The sequence below is a fragment of the Brienomyrus brachyistius genome, chromosome 18 (genome assembly GCF_023856365.1).
Source record: "Brienomyrus brachyistius isolate T26 chromosome 18, BBRACH_0.4, whole genome shotgun sequence".
NCBI lineage: Eukaryota > Metazoa > Chordata > Actinopteri > Osteoglossiformes > Mormyridae > Brienomyrus > Brienomyrus brachyistius.
Genome location: NC_064550.1, coordinates 13,182,560 through 13,200,128, shown reverse-complemented (window position 1 = coordinate 13,200,128; position 17,569 = coordinate 13,182,560). Strand labels below are relative to the sequence as shown.

Genomic DNA, 17,569 nt, shown 5'->3' with positions numbered 1-17,569 from the left:
AGCACAAGTAAATGCATTTTTAAAGAAATACCCCCTTTATTTAACCTTATTGACGCGATAGCTAGTGGCTCCGAGACGATCAAAATTTTAAGATAACGATTATGTAAAATCGGAGTGCTTTTCAGGTTCATACTTGCTAGGATGTTCGGACAGGACACGAAACAAAGAATTTATATTACACAGACAAAATCTTTAATCAAGTGCATATCATTTACACCCACCAGTACCCCAAGGGGGGCACTAATGCACAAAGTGATTCCAACAATTTCAGACCAGTGAGTAGTGACAAAAGAATGTCAAAAGAGTGCGGAACAACCCAATTTCAGCAGAACTGAACACTGGAGTAATTTATTTGGTTCAATGTCTTCAAGCTTTAAGGAAGGGATTATGACTGAAACCTGCTCTTTCTTTCACATACACCCAAAAGCGACACAAGCTTCTAAACCGTAGGAGTGGATTGTTTACACCAGTGTTTTCTCAACTGAGTCCTTGGGGACCCCCCCCCAGACAGTCCACATTTTTCGCTCCCTCCCAGCTCCCAGTGCACCTGTTCCTGATTGGCTGGGAGCTGGAAGGGAGCATAAAGGTGGAAAGCGTGGGGGTCCCTGCGGACGGGGTTGAGAAACACTGGTTTAGATCATTACCAGCAGGGCTGGTTCAGGTAACTAATGGAGGGGAGAATTACAGCAAACACTCCTTACACAGCATGCGCACTATTCAACAAAAATCCACATGTAGTCAGAAATGTGTTTTAATAGTATATTGGTGCAACTTTGACCATACTGACTTCTCCTGCATATTGCGGAAGACTTCTGTTAATTCTGGTATAAAGCTAGTGGTTATATACTCCAATTCAACTTTGAAATGTCAGTAAGACCTGCTTCCAAAGACAGCCGTGAATTGCTCTATTTCTGAGTTCTGAATCATGCCAAAGATGTTCTCCTGAGCTGAGATCTGAGCTACTAAAATGTCTAGCTCTTCCTAGCTATTCTTTGCAAACCAAAATAAATGCATAATTCATGGTTGTAGCCATTTTCCTGCAATCGGAACCGTGCTTCTTTTTCCCCAGAAAAATGTAAAGCTGACCTACTATATATTTGCAGTGGCCCCTGCTTTCGTGTAGAATGGTGCAGATACAAGCTGCTTGTGCTGGTAATCTATGACAGCCAACTAGTGGTAGTATTTGGCATTACACTCGAGTTTTCCAGTGCGATTCATTATCAAACTCACTATACGTTCAAAAGTACGTGGACATTAATTAACCAATAGTTAATTACACCACATCCACTGCTGACACTACTGCAGAAGCACAATCATACCATATCCGGCAACAAACACTTGGTGCTCATGCAGAAGAGATTAACGACTTTCATTGTGACACCCACATAGGCACCTTCAGTCAGCTTGTACAATTTCAGCCACAAGCAAAATGGAAACATCTGGGAGCAAGTTCAGCTGAGAAGTGGGGGCCATGCAGGCTCAAAGACAGGGACCTGATCACCCAGCATCAATACCTAACCTGAATGGCAGCAAATCCCACCAGCAATGTTACAGCATCTATTGGAAAGAGTGCAGGCTATATAGCAACAAGGGATGGACCAACTTCATATTAATACCCTTTGTTTTGGAAAGAGATGCTGGACAAGCTGGTATCTGCATACTTCTGGCTATATAGTGTATATACAGAACTAAACCATCATTGTTCATAGTGCTGCAAACAATTTTTTGACATTTCTGAATTTTATAAAGTTTGAACAAAACAAGAAACACATTTTTCACAGGGGTCTTACACCAGCCCTTTCCCAGGAGACGAGACTAAAACTCGCATTAGTTTCCAGCGCATTAGTGTTTTTCCTGGCCCTGAGTCCTTCCAAATTTCTCCGAGAGAAAAGTGAAGTTCAACAGAATATTTAGAGAAACCATGAGTGTAACCAAAACACATACATGTGGCACAGACACACATGTGGCCCCAATGACCAATAACTGATCAAATCTTAGAACCTAATGACTGTTTTACCAGCACCCACCATCCAAAAAAACAATCTGTAGTGTAACTGAAGACTAGAAAATTGGTGTTTAGAAACCACACTTAACCAACCACAGTCAGCTAACTGGGTGAGGAATGCAGATTTTCTGCAACTCAGCTATATTTTAAACTAACTAAGCTCTGTCTGCCCCCAGCTCACACCCTGACATTCCCAGGACCTTGATCTGAAGCAAACGTTCATTCAACATCCGCATAACATTGACAGAGCAGAGGCATTTAAGGAGGCTTCCAAATCACACAGCCACTGACTACTGGCTGCAAGTTGGGTCAAAGTAGGCAGAGTCATTGCACTTATCAAACTGGTTCCCCTTCCATGAAATCCTTTGAATCACAGTTCTGTAGAAACATCCCATCCATCCATCCATTTTACAAACCCCTTATCCTACTGGGTCGTGGGGGGTCCGGAGCCTATCCCGGAAGCAATGGGCACGAGGCAGGGAACAACCAACAATGGGGGGCCAGCCCATCGCAGGGCACACTCACACACCATCCACTCACACATGCACACCTACGGGCAATTTAGCAACTCCAATTAGCCTCAGCATGTTTTTGGACTGTGGGGGGAAACCGGAGTACCCGGTGGAAACCCCACGACGACATGGGGAGAACATGCAAACTCCACACACGTAACCCAGGCAGAGACTCGAACCCGGGTCCCAGAGGTGTGAGGCAACAGTGCTAACCACTGCACCTATAAACATCCCATCCCTGATTATCTCCTATACAGGATGAGTGGGTATACAAAAAAAAAGCAGTACAGGAGACTACCCCCCCCCCCCACTGGAGGGGAGTTCTCAAAATCAGTAACAAGTACTGCAACTAGGCTGCATATACAGTCATCAAATGTCTTCAGCAAGTCCAGCACAGGAAAACAAAAAACCTAACAAAATGGCCCAGGACTGTCGGGAGGGCGTAGGTGTGCAGAACTGTGAGTGGGATGGAGAATTTAGTGTTCATTCTGCAGTGTTCCAAGGTCTATATTGGGGACAGATCGATGCAGTGGAGTCTTCCTGGTAACCATTTGCGTATACCATGGCCCACAGATAGCACAGCCAGGCAGGTAAAGCAGAGGTTAGCCTTGCACACGGACTAATCCATTGCAAAACAGTCCTCAGACTTTTACTTTATCACTATTTTCTCGGGTAATTCAGGGATGCAAACATATCAGCAGTCCCAGACACACTGCAAAAGCCACAGTCGAAATGCCTCTGTTTGAGAGTCCCACCGGACATCATGGCCGTCTACATCCTCTCCATCATCACCCTCATCATTACCAACACTACGCCACGTAAAAAAAGGTGTTGATGTCCGTCTCATCCCGCTGAATGTACTTATGATCAATCAACCACTCAATCTGCTCCTTGATCATCTTCTTCTGTGGCAAGAACATGTTCTTCAGGATCTCCACTAGCTCAGTCTGGAGCTGGGCATTGTTGGTTTTCTTGCGCATCTTCATAATCTGGATGATGGCTTCCTGCAATAGTAGGGCGGGAACATGACTGGTCAGGGTTTTCATCTGAGTCACAGGTGGGACTGGGGCACCCGCCTGATGGTCAGTGACCTACCTGTGTCCTCAGGATCCTCAGCTGGACGATACCCTCATTTTCCTCTTCCCGCATCCGGTCTGTCGTGAGCTGCAGCCGGCCAATCAGGTTGATCTTCCCCCGCTTCTGGGCTTTGCCATTTTTTCTGGGGAGTGAAGTCGCACATGCTCCGTTAGTGGCTTTCCTTCACTTTGGCACAAGGAAGTGGTCGGGAATGATTGGAACGTGTGTAGCCTCTGCATCTCACTCATTTCATAGATCAGCAACAGGAGGAGATACTTACATCAAAGAGAAGTCCTGGTTGACGTGGAAGAGCGTGGCATCGGAAAAGTCTTTCGGAGAGGCAACTAGGGGCTCGTAGGACAGTACCTGGCGCTTCAGCTTGGGGAAGGCTACCAGAGACTATGGGTGTAGACAAAGAACATCTGCCAAACAATTCTATAAGCTCCCGTTACTCAGTTCTTGCTGTACCACTGGTTACACACCCCAGGCCTCCACCACCACAACCTTACCCAGAGTGTCCTGCGTAGCTCTGCATCAGGCAGCTCCGTGGCCAGCTTGAGGTTCTCGAAGCTGATCCTTTCCTTGGGCCTTTGGTTCCAAGCAAAGAGCACAGCCAGCTGGAAGGTGGTGACCTCCAAGTCATACTGACCCACTTCATTCTTGAAGGTGATCTGCAAGAATATAAAAATTTAGTGGAACAGAGGAAGCACACTAAGTGGCCTCTTTATTAAGTACACCCAGCCAGGATTGGGTAAGACCCACATTTGCTTCCAGTGTTTTTCGTTTTCTTTGAAATAATTCTGTTTCTCAAAGTAAATAAGGATTAGAATGGCACTAAAATGTGAAGGATAATCATCTCAACTAAAAATGTCCTTATTGACCACCTCCCTGCCAACAGAGGATGCCACTCACAATGCCATTGGACATGAGGTGGTTCCAGTGCAGCTTCCTGCCACTGTGGTTCTTCTTGTAAAACTCCTCTGCTTCTGGAATGAGGTCTTCTAGTTCAGTTGGCAATGACACGGATACCTTCTCTGAGCTACGTGACCAGGCACCTGCATTCAGGATCTTGATGTTCGCAGAGTCGGCTGCAAGGGGTGCCCATAACACAAACACTGAGAAGATGCTTGGCTCTTCTGCTGGACAATCAGGTTATTGTCAGAAAGCAGGAAGTCACCTGGCAGGGCCAGCTTGTTGTGTTTATGCATCTCCTTAAAGGACTGATTCAAGTCTTCAGAAACCTTGATGTCCTGAAACATTCTAGCCAGCTTGTTGACGTAGTCTGCTGGCATGCCCACTTCCTGCACAGACATGAAGTGCACATAACCATATCCAAACAGCTTAATTACGCTGAATAGTAAGCAGGTAAGAATTTTTACAGAGAAAGGAAGGCTTGTACCCTGAGCCACTCCACCATGTTCTCCTCAATATCACTGTCTGCTGAGATGTCCAGGATCAGACGGCGAGTGAGATGGGCTTTATGATACCGCATGAAGACGTCCTTGTTCTGGACATATTTCAGCACCAACAACTGGCCAAAATTGGATTAAAAAAAACACTATTGTTCTTGAAGCATTTCAGCAGCAAAGACAACAAAATTCATAAAGAAGCAGTAATGGGCAAATGAAGCTTCATGAACCACTTGCTGTATTTTTTGACCCCACTAGATGGCGCTCTTGGTTTGCTTTTGGGACATGATTTGAGATCTATTATGAACAGAGAGCACCTTCTCGTGGGGTCAGAAAATACAGCAAATGGTTCATGAAGCTTCATTTACCCATCACTATAGAGACGCCCTACAGCACATATATCCCTCAAAGTCAGTGGAGGGATGGACCACTTCAGAGTAATCAGCACCTTTTGTCAGTAAATGAGAGACCAGCAGGATGTGCATTCCTACTCACCACCTCCTTGAGCTTGGCCTCAATCTCTTCAGATGCTAGCTTCTTGCTGAGTGGCGTCTTCCTCAGCAGCATGTCGCAATAGTTTGCCAGCAACTCAGGACACTTTGATTCCGGCTGCGACTTCAGCACTCCCCTGCACCATGTGTGTATGAGGGGGGTGGGGGGTGGGGAGAGGACCCATGGGTCAGCAGGCCTCACAGGGGGTCACAGCAAGGCACCGGAAAAAACCGAGAAGCAACCGCTGAGAAATATCAAGTCACATAACACAGAAAAACAAGAAATTGTGACTTCCACCAAAACAAGAACATCAGAGACATGCGAGTAATGGTGACATAGCTGTGCTGATGAGTTGACTGTTACCCTTTCTGTTTCAGTGGGAGCTCCAGCTTAAATATGGTGGCATCGTTCACCACTGCCTTATACGCCTGAAAATACAGACAGCATCGCAGTCAGTCTCAGGCACCGTAGCCACGTCGCCGTCATTGAACTTCTGCTTTCCTTCTGACGGCTGCCACACTGCAGGCAGGGACGTCACATACACGCAGCCGGAGCCGGGCTCACTTTGTCCCTAGCTGTCAGGAAGTGCGGGTCGTCCCGGAAGGCTTCCTTCACCAGTCTGCTGAAGCGCTTGAACAGCGTGAGGAGCTGTTCCACGTACTTCTCAGAGTCCTGGGTGGGGGGAGGGAAGGAGGGATCAGAAACATAAGGACATCAAGAGGCTCAGTCATCACAGAGTATCTACAGAAACAGGACAACACAAGCAAATAGGACTGACTCAGTTAGACATGAGGGATGAAAACGTCGAGAAATTCACTTTAAGGAGGTCAAATACAAATGTCTAGAACTATCCTTCTAGAAGAGGGACACCCTGATGTCACAAGTTGGACAGGTAACCATGGACACCAGTAACAGGGACACAGAGCAGACAAGCAGAAGATACTATTCCATGACACTGGGAATAGTGGGGAAGTGCATTTATGTCCATGTTCATGACTGATCTTGTCAGTTTTGTGTTGTGTTTCTACATTATTTAAAATTCTTTGGCAAAGCTTCTCTAAAAAAATAATAATAATAAAGAAGACACTAAAACAGGCCAATAACACAACAAAGATTAAACAATCACACATTCATCCCAGTATCGAGAGTGCAGAGTTGTTCCTCTAGACTGCTATACCTGTCCAGCTTTACCAGAAGTCACCCAGCCCACAGCAGCTGTAAAAATGACCCACACTCCTCGCTCTGTGTCAATTAGCCCTTGGCCACGGCTCTATGCCATTCTGCCAAAGGCTTAAAAATATCCAGCTGATAATTTAAAACCTCGAGCACCGAGTCTGGCAGGAAGCTCAAGATGAATTTTCAAAGTGCCCGCTTGCTGTGGCCTTCGCCTAAGTAGAGCTCACTCACGCTGGTGATGGTCTCAGCAGCTGCCACCATGTCTGCCAGCCCAGCGCTCATGATGTGCTCCTCTAGGTCCTTCAACATGGGCTCCACACCATTGGGCACCTTGTCCATGAGTGAGAACATGAGGTGAAGCTCTGAGTATGCAGATAACACACATAGAGAGCAAGATCAGCAGGAGAATATTCACCTAAGGATAAAAAAAGCAAACTGCACAAGTCATTTCATTGACAATCAATAGACCACAACAATCTAGAGTTCACATCAACCAAACAAGTCAAAGGGTTATACAGGCAGATGGATGCTAAATAGATATCCTCATGTCCATATTCACATCTCAAACAAAGTGGAACGAACGAACCAAATCAATGTGGACCTTGGGAGGCATCAATTCCACGTTTCAGTCAGTGGTTGTACTCACTGTCAGTCTCATTCCGTTGGATCATCCCTGCACACTCGACCAGGATCGTTTCTTTGAACGATGACAAGAGAACATTCACGCAGCAGTCCAGGAGCTCAGAGGGGGCAAAGATAAAAATATACTGTACTGTGCAAAAGTCTTGGGTAGTAAAAGGAAACATTTTGGGCTATTTATCTAGGCAGTAAATGAACATGTGCAAATTAAGAGTAACGCAACAAAAACTAAGAAGAATATCTTCTGTTCTCCAAAGTTACTGATATCTAGTTGGACGGCTAGATGAACATCGCTTCAGTTCCCAAACCTCTCCTCAGGGGCGACTCAGCCGTTCCATTCATTCATCTCATTTCACAATCAGCTCACTTAATAATTCCATTAGTTTAAAACATCAGTCAGATATTGATTAGCTGCATGGAGTGGGGTAGCGGTTGAGTGAAAAAGATATGCAAGTGTATTGAATGGTTGCTACAAACACTGGGGTGACTTTAGGAGAGGGTTTGAAAAAGCTGATAGACTTTTACTGACATGTAAGACTTTTACACCAACATGAAAATCATGTACTTTTCTTAGACTGTCTGAGACTTTGCCCAGTACTGTATCTTCATATAAATATACAAAAAAATGTATATACAAGCAAAGCACATAGTTTGGTCTCTATACTCCGTTACATGGAGTACAGTTTCCATTCCAAACATTCTACCACTAACTACCCTAAAATCTAGCTGTTATCCGGCAGAATCGGTTTGTCTGCTCAAACTGTACCCACAGCTTGTACAGAGTTACAGTCCCGTCTAGTCTCCAGATATCGAAGTGCCCGCTTCTCCTCTTCCTGGAGCTTAGCATCCACCTGAAAAACACATGGAAACTCACTACAGCAGTGTTTCCCGGTCCGGTCCTCGGGGACCTACATTCGGTTCATGTTTTTGCTCCCTCCAGGACAGGCAGCTCAGTGGAAGTAAAAACGTGGACTGGATTGTCTATGGGTCCCTGAGGACCGGATTGGGAAACACTGCCCTACAGGAATGCACTGTGCCTCATGCGTACCGACAGGAGAACTATGCTTAATGAATTCTAGAGCCTTTATCACCACCTGGTAGAAGGGACTCGTTGCTGTGCAGAGTCAAGTCCAAACTCACGTATTTCATGTAATTCTGGACTCCGTTCTGCTGCAGATAGGATGCCGCTTGTGTCTTGTAGAACCTCTCGGTGGAGTTCAAGTAGGCCTTTTCAAAGTTCTCCCTGTAGATCTGCAACTTGTCTTCAGGACTGGAGCAGAGGTTCACTATAAATAAGGGATGAGGAGGCAGATGAGGAACAGGACATTGGGCTGAAATGCTCCGCAGCACAAAAACTGTACTTCCCAAAACCTGACAGCAGGTGGCATAGCAGTTACCGTAACACACAATTTCAAATATACAGACAGACTTTTTGCTAAATCATTGTACAAATTCCCTAAGCATACAGCTTGAGGTAATCATCATGAATCACTCTCACTGTACCTTCTCCAAAGATTCGGTTACATTCCAGACTAATAGACATCAATACAGATCGATCATCGCTGCCTAAATGTAGCAATGAGGATGAGCATCCCCTTACCGTAGGACTCACGGACACCGATGACCAGCTGGGAATCGAAGGCCTCGCCCAGCCGCTCAGCGTGCACCAGCTTCATGGCGCTGTCCTGCAGGCGGCTCTTGATGTTGGAAAAGATGGACTCGTTCCATGTGTCTAACATGAGCTGCAGGGATGGGGGATGGACGATCCAGAGGTAGGTTGATTAAAGCTCAGCATGAAACTGGGATGAAACCTCCATGAACGCCTGTATGAAGTCATCATCCCATAGCTAGACCAGAACACAGAACTTTTCTTGACTTGAAGTTGTCTTTGGACCCGAGTGAAAAGAAGAAAATTTTGAAAGAACTCTCTCTCTCACTCTCACGCACACTTCCTCATACACACACACGTTTGAATCCATAGGTTTGTGGGGTCTGTCCATTCATTTCTATGGGAAAACCCCTAATCCCAGCAATGACAGCCTTACCCCCTGCCCAGCCCTAACCTTAACCATAAATAAACAAACAAAATATAAGACTTTTGGCATTTTTAGCTTTTCGATTGCAGTCACAGATTTTTACAAAATTTAGAATTTCCCCTTGTAGGGACTGAAACAAATGGTCCTCATAACATCAAAATACCAGGATTTTATCACATTGGTGGGACCTTTGGTCTCCACAATGTAATACATGCATGTCCACAGACACAGACACACATACACACACAGGTGGAGGTAGATTTGAACCCTTCATCCTGGAGTTTTTAAGCAAAGATCTTACAAAAGTACCAAAACACTTAGAACTGTGATTTTATCTACTGTGTCTCTGCTCCATTTCCTTCTCCTCCTCCTCCTCCTTCTCCTTCTCACCTTCCTGACGATGCTGTCCTCCACACTGGACTTCTTGTTGCTGCCCTGCTTGCCCATCAAGGTGATCTCCAGCTGGCAGAAGGGCTTGGGCAGGATGTTGCACTGAGTGAAGAACTTACGCCACTCTGCGATGTAGGCCTGGAGGAGGGCGGGATCATCCTGCTGACTCAGCACTCTCTGCGGGAAGGCAGCACAGCCAATCAGTGATCAGGCACATTTTACAATGCAGGTAGAATGTTTTTTTTTTTTTTTGCAGGTAAAAATTTTTTTTTACTCCAAGTGATTCTCAACTTAATGTAGTTCAGTGTATATGAAGGTAGGGATTGTGTTGGAGGTCTCAGAAAACAAGATGGTCAAGAGAGGAAGGAACGCAAAACATTCATAAAACCACAGAAATTGCAGCCGTAATGTCCTTTATCTGAATAACATTCCGTCTAACTGTTCACACAGCTAGACTCACAGATAGCCCACACAGCTGGACTGAAACTTGAACTGACTACCGGTTCTGCTCCTCAGGGTACAGGGACACCCCACGGCTTCACTCACAGATGCCCAGAAGTGGCGGTTCACTCACCACCTGTGTCTGCTTAATGAAGTCTAAGATGTCTTCTTTCAGAGCTTGGTGGATCTTAGCCGGCCCTTTGTCATCCCACAGACAAACAGCGTGGACATCCCTAAGCGTGCACAGGCCAGCAATGACAGGACAACACATGGAATAAACAGATAAAGGGAAGAGATCAGATGTGACATGTCAGCACCACAACAAGCAGAGAAGCCTCAGGAGTACTGAAGCGATTCGAGCTTGTTCATTACTGTTTATGAACCTAAGTAATAAAACTTGTAGGGACACACAGCTTTGAACCTTGGATTTGGTGCACAATATCAGAGAAAGAGCCTTGTTTTCAACACCAAGATGGAGGAGAGGGCTTGTACTCACGAAAACAGATCGAACCACTGCTGCTTGGTGACCGTTTCTTGGCGAACGAGCTTCAGAACGATGGGACGCATCAAATCCCACTTGTCATCAAATTGGAGGGAGCCTTTGTTCTAATGGCGTGGAGACAGGAGAAGGTTAAGTTATATCCCACAATAGTAATGCAAGGATAACTTGCATTACTATGAACAAAAAATAAGGCAGTGAGGCTCAGAAGCCGGTCCAGCCCTCCCGGAATACGACCAGCCTCAGTGTCCCGGCTGAGGGGGGGTCCAAGCCCTCCCATTCCCCCCATTCCATGCCACACCTCCCTGTGACTTCCCCATCAAATGGTGCTTGGCCACTGCCAGCATGAACCGAGCCGTAACTGTGCCGACATGGGCCTGCTTACTGGCAGGGCCAAACCAAGCTGGTTGCGATACCATCTGATTGGTCAAAATGCATGAAGATAGGGATGTTCTGCGTATGGATTATCTGAAGGAAAAAAAGGCATATTTTATACGTTATTCATTATTAGTAGTATCTTACATTGTGATGTACTGATGCAATACCGATAGCTCAGAATTTGAAAATCGGCAACTACCTACTTAAAAGACGTACAGTCAATCCTGCTACAATGCAACTAATGCGTTCCTGACAAACCTTCGAGTACTAAAATACACATATCCAATCTGAAAAATTGGGTTAGGGAAATGCAACTCCAAAATGTAATAACTTACACTAAACAAAAATAATCAAATAATACTCAGATACGCTGTCAGAGAAAAAGAGTACCAGCGGCCAATTATGTAATCAGAAATGATAGTAATACATAAAAAAAAAATCATATTCATAAACATCTCCTATGTGTCTTACGAGTCTCAGGAGAATTGCCTAATAACCACTTCAACCAGACGTGCGAAACTCGCTAACATGTCGATTGCCAAAAGTTGGCAGTACTGACAGCCAAAACGACGCTTCATGAAACATTTACTGTATTTTTTTGACCCCATTAGATGGTGCTCTTCGTTTACTTTACCTTAAGCCCTTTTATGAACATAGAGTTCCATCTAGTCGGGAGTAGTGGGCCACAGGCACCGTATGGTCGAGTGTGCACACAGCACAAATACAACAGATTATGGTATGCAGAGAAATACTGAAGGAAACATGGCTACAGTGTAAGTAAAGCAAATGTAAGTGAATTAAAAAACATTACTGTGTTTTTATAATCTGTCAGATATTTTTCGATTTTTAAAAACGAATACTGTGACTGCAATGCACGGATGTACAAGAAGATTGATTCTTTTAGATTTGTAAACCAGTTCAATTTCACTTAAAGTTCAAAAGAATGATTCGATCACAAATCAGACGTCACAATTATTTACTTGGATAGTTGTTTTTGCGTGCTAGCAGTGTTTCTCACTAAGACCATATGACGTAGACTGCATAGTGCTTTTGTCTCCGACTTAAAGTCGCACAAATACAAATGCAATTCCAAGTTGTATTGCACTTGGGTACTAATACACATTAGAACAGATTTGCAGTGTGATATCATGCGTTATAGCAGGACTGACTGTACTAAGGAACAGCTGAACAGAATAGATTCGTGATGCAAACTGACGCAAGAAAATCCTAATTCCGAGAGCATTTCATACTAATGCAAGACAGCAATTCTCACAGACGTGCTAGTGTAAATTAGCACATAGCAAATTGTGATGTACACTGAGTGAGTAGTTAATAAACATCTCTTTGGTTTTACGTTACTGTCGCTCTCCAAAGTTGGAAATGCTATTACTGAGCCAACCATTCTGCAGTGAAAAACCGACGTGAGCTGGAACTGTGCCGTAACTCTTCTCTGTTCCCGGTACAGCTCAGGTGCGGCTTGGTTCCTGTACTGCATGTCAATGGAAAAGAACCAAAAGACACAAAACCCAAGGTCTCCACTCCCACACCACACAACACATGTCTCTCTCTGCTGACCAGGTGAGGAAAGAGCTGAGGAAACTTCACAAATGTAAGGCTGCAGGGCCTGATGGAATCAGCCCCAAGATGCTGAAGATGTGCCAGCCAGCTCTGCAGGGTCTTATAGTAGCAGTTCTCCCTCCCTCTGAGTCTGCAGAAGGTTCCCCAACTCTGAAAGATATCCTGCATAGTCTCTCCAAAGAACAGGTGTATCAGCTCCCTTAAAGACTTCAGACCAGTTGCTCTTACTTCACATACACTACATGGACAAAAGTATTGGGACACCTGTCCATTACACCTACAGGAACTTTCATGACATCCCATTTTAAATCCATAGGCATCAGTGTGGAGTTGGTCCCACCTTTGCAGCTATAACAGCTGCCATTCTCTTGGGAAGGCTTTCCACAACATTTTTGAGTGCGTCTGTAGGAATTTTTGCCCATTCGTTCAGAAGAGCATTTGTGAGGTCAGGTACTGATGTTGGCATGAAGGCCTGGGTCACAATCTACATTAGTTCATGTCAAAGGTGTTCGATGGGGTTGAGGTCAGGGCTATTTGTAAAGGGCAGTCAAGTTCTTCCACCCTAAACTCACTCAACCATGTCTTTATGGACCTTGCTTTGTGTACTGGGGCACAGTCATGCTGGAACAGAAAAGGGCCTTCCTTCCCCAAACTGCTCCCACAGAGTCGTAAGTATATAATTGTCCAAAATATCTTGGTATGCATTTCAGACAGACAATTCAAATCTTGTGGACAGCCTTCCCAGAAGGGTGGCAGCTGTTATAGCTGCAATGGGGGACCAACTCCATATTGATACCTATGCATTTAGAATGGGAAGTCACCAGTCCTGTAGGTGTAATGGCCAGGTGTCCTGACATGTTTATCTATATAGTGCATTATGAAGACCTTTAAGAAGCTGGTACTGAACCAGCTTTGACCCCTGGTAACAGACCACCAGGATCCTCTGCGGTTTGCCTACCAGGCACACACAGGTGTGGATGATGCTCTGATGCACATGATCCACTGAGCCTTCGCCCACTTAAGCAAAGCAGATACCACAGACTCTGCTTTCTGAGGAGGTCTGTAGCAAGCTGGAGAGTATCAGTCCATGGTGGCCAGTATGCTTTTCTAGTCTATGGCCTACAGGGGAAGCGACACCAAACTCATCAGGAAGGCCAGTTCCATCACAGGACTGACCCTGGACTCACTGTGGGCAGCAGCAGAGGAGAGAATGCAGGCAAAATTGGACACCATTATCAACAATGCTGCCTGTCTGCTCCAGGGGGCTCCATCGTGGAGCACAAAACAACCCCTCCTAATGTGCCACTCCCCACCCCCTGAACATAGAATAGAATATAATTCTTTATTGTCATTATGCATACTGTATACATAACAAAATCACATATACCATCCATTAATTTTTATTGTTGTTTTTGCTTATTGTGAAGTGATTAGTTTAGAGCACAACAATGAAATGTGTTTTCTACATTTAACCCATATGTGACATAGTGACATAGCAGGGGGCAGCTAATTCAGTACCCGGGGAGCAGAGCTTGGGGGTGGTACCTTGTTCAAGGTACCTCAGTGGTACTTTGTTGGTCAGGGATTTGAACCAGCAATCTTTGGATTACAAGTGCACGCCCCTAATGATTAGGCCAACCCTGCCCTATAATAATAAAAATAATAATTATTATAATTATTATTATTATTACTATTATTATATCTATCAATATGTTTGTTTGTTTTGCTTATTTATTTTCCCCTTCATATTCCATAATATTCTGTTTTTCAGGATTCTGTTTGTGTTCCTGGGCACGTTTTAATTTGCTTTCATTGTAGTTGTTTGCACGATGTGTATCGTCCATGCACCTTGTCGGCTGCTGTACGGACAAGAACTTCCCACTGGGATCAATAAAGTATATCTAATCCAATCTATTCCATTCTAATATATAATTCATGAGCAAGTCTTTGGTTGCATTTGACAAGTAAACCTGATATTTTAACTACCCAGGCATTATAGCTCCGGAAATTAACCTGTCAGTGAACCTCTGAAGTTGTGAATCCAAGACAGGCCTCTCTGCTGTTTTATGGCTGAGAAAAGCAGTCATTATGTTGAGTTTCTTAGATAACACCAGAGCTGTAAAACTGAACAGAAATGTGAGAGCAGAAGTAACAATAGACCCTTGGGATCAAAGGACATGCTTAACATCACCTCATTTCCTAATTTCATAATGCATTTGCACAACTGAAGAGAAGGTGACTTTGATCTTACCAGTCATACTAAGCAGCTGCAGCTCTGGGCAATATGCAAGGGTTATCAACTATATATTCTCAATACTGCATTTACAATTTATAAAATGTGAAGTATTAGCATACTCTGCTCAGAAGGATTTGAGCGTAATAAGGCTGATGCAGTTTCCCAGCAGAGGAAGTTATCCAACATGTATCACTTCGCAAGTTCCACTGGGGGCAGCGAAAGGCTTAATGACAGCGGGAGATGTGAATTCTCTGTGACTTCCCGGCTGCCTTGCTGTAAGATCCAAAATGTGGGAAAAACATCAGTTCTAGCCCCTCACAAAGACAGAAAAACATCAAAATAGCCTCTGGCAGTTTATTTTCCTGACGTTTTTATTCAAAGTGGCTTACAGTAGAGGGACAGTTTACAAATTGTGTGTGCTCCCTAGGATTTGAACCCGCAACCTTTTCATTGCTAGTAATATGCTGTACTCCTTGAACTAATAAAGTCAGAAAATGATTGCATCATGTACCAACGCCAATTATCCCATAATAACCAGCAGGTACTGAAAAACACGTCAAACAGCCTTGGGAACTGAACCACAAACCAGACAGAGATTCATCATTCAAAAGCCACAGAAATCCATAAAGGAACGTTTCAGTTACTTAAATAGAAAGTTCTGGTAACAAAGATGAGACGGCAAACTGAAAGTGCTTCAGACATAACAATCTTACAGCCCCACGACTGTTGCTCACCCTTTTCAAACTGCGAGTTAGCCGAGGTGCAGTTAACACGACTTTCTTAGTAATCGTCCCAAACTCCCGATGCGTCAGATAACCTGACAATCCTCCCATCAGCACTGAGAAATGTCCTTTTATTATTTTGCGACCATAATATACTCCCTTCTTCTGTAAAACTTCCCGTTCCCATAACGCTGGCATTTCCAAGAGCGATCAGGAAACCTACACTATATCTCTGTAAGTGGAGACTCTCCAAACAGTATGCGGCATAATCGTTTCCTCCTTTGATCGTGCAGAAACCCGAAATCACTAATACTGGGGAGTGAGTAACGTACACAAGGTATGTTTCCTGGATCTGCATATATAATTTCAGAAGCGTTCGTCTCACATTCATCAGTAAAGTGGTAAGATGTTTAATTCTGTCCTGGCAACAGGAACTTCACCTGAGAACGGACGAGTGACTGTGCTGTCATCCACCCGCGAGCAAACGGTTTAAAATAGATAGCTCGCATTAATACTTAGTATTTCCCAAATAATCCCTATGTGAAAAATCTGTTATCGTAATCAAGGCAGCCCAGCATTGTTAATACTTTAACAGATGATACACATAATACTGTTTATTTTAATAACCTATTCAAACTTTTGAGCCCATACCTCATTCTGAAATGCCACGCTCTTGCAAAAGATGTGTTTTTTTAACCCAACCAGTGAACCATTATTATGACATGACAATCATAAAACGCTGCCAATATAGAGATGATGTACCTCTTACCTTTAACAAATTAGACGTCGCCATGTTCCTTAAACTTATCCCCTCGCGAAATCTCGCGAGATTTGCAAGGCATTTAACCAGGCAATGGGATTTTAATAACTGATGTAGCGGAAACCACATACATCTAGAGCCTTAATTGAAATTTCATTACAAATATGTACGATTAGTGAAACTGAACTGGTCTACTGATTACAGTAGTAAACTACCAAAGGTGTGCTAATAAATCTACTATTGATATATGTAGATTAGTACATGGCAGTAAACAAAACGCATGAAATTTCAGCTGTAATTTACAGCAGGCATATCATTTAACCGCTACGCAAGGTGAATGTACAAATCAGAGTATCGAGTCAAATGAATATTTTATGATTCAGCGGAGGTTACATATTTATGTTTGACTACATTTTGATCCATTACAATATCCAGTGGAAAGAACTGACACAAATCAATGTGCGTTTACTCACCAGCAAGTCTGCTGAAATCAACCAGTTTGAACGCTGCTGAAATTAAACGGGACTCCCACTTTCTTTCTTTCTTTTTCTTTCTTTCTTTCTTTCTTTCTTTCTTTCTTTCTTTCTTTCTTTCTTTCTTTCTCCGTCAATTATTGTTGTTATTATTATTGATGTTTTGTTTTTTGTCGTTTCTATAGTTTGTATTATATACAGTATCTGTCACTGAACATTAAATAGTACACGTTTGTATTATATAAATAAACTGCTAACAATAACAATGACAGTGGTGGATAGGCTATAATATTGTGACATTGTTTATTGTGATTTGTCTATTTATCGTGATATTTGTCTATTTGCGTATTATCTGCCATAGCGAAGTTTGGCCTGGGGAAAAGGGCATTTCGTTTTTTACCTATTCAATTACGCTAAAAGTGACACTAAACGTATCTATTTTATCTTGTATCATCGATCATAGCATAGCATAGCTTTCGGATTAAGTGTAAGGATAAATAAATACATTAGAAGGTTCTTCGATGTTTCTCAGTTTAATATAGCTTTACACAAAATGAATTCTGAGATTTCTTTCTGTTATGGGAATATAACAACAGTCATATATTCAGTACGTTTCGAAGCTCCGCTATGATAAATTTGTTCCGCTTAGGATATATCTTACTAGCGGTTCTATCAGTGGGTTTAACTAACCTGCTCAGATAGATTTCCTCTAGATGTCACTGTTGACTAAGAAGAGACACACCGGC

At 43.7% G+C, this 17,569-nt stretch overlaps 1 protein-coding gene across 1 annotated transcript; it reads right to left on the bottom strand.

Annotated features, from left to right (window-relative positions):
* Positions 1-169: 169 nt before the first annotated feature.
* On the bottom strand, positions 170-16,460 carry LOC125712808 (cullin-5-like). The gene is made up of 19 exons (XM_048983270.1): positions 16,360-16,460; positions 10,674-10,783; positions 10,311-10,410; positions 9,737-9,913; positions 8,911-9,052; positions 8,451-8,596; positions 8,081-8,161; positions 7,318-7,411; positions 6,903-7,033; positions 6,060-6,167; positions 5,859-5,923; positions 5,499-5,631; positions 4,994-5,125; positions 4,772-4,895; positions 4,507-4,682; positions 4,104-4,265; positions 3,875-3,993; positions 3,613-3,736; positions 170-3,521 (listed from the first exon to the last, which is right to left on the bottom strand). The coding sequence occupies exons 1-19, from the start codon at positions 16,381-16,383 to the stop codon at positions 3,327-3,329; spliced, it is 2,343 nt and encodes a 780-aa protein (XP_048839227.1). The 5' UTR covers positions 16,384-16,460; the 3' UTR covers positions 170-3,326.
* Between the last annotated feature and the right edge of the window lie 1,109 nt (positions 16,461-17,569).

Bases quoted from the DNA above. Each gene is read 5' to 3' on its own strand.
- LOC125712808 (XM_048983270.1), bottom strand. From the start codon at position 16,383: ATGGCGACGTCTAATTTGTTAAAG. The intron at 9,914-10,310 runs GTGAGTGAACCG...GCCTTCCCGCAG, and splicing joins TCATTAAGCAGACACAGGTG to AGAGTGCTGAGTCAGCAGGA. The intron at 4,266-4,506 runs GTGAGTGGCATC...ATATTCTTGCAG, and splicing joins ACCTCATGTCCAATGGCATT to ATCACCTTCAAGAATGAAGT.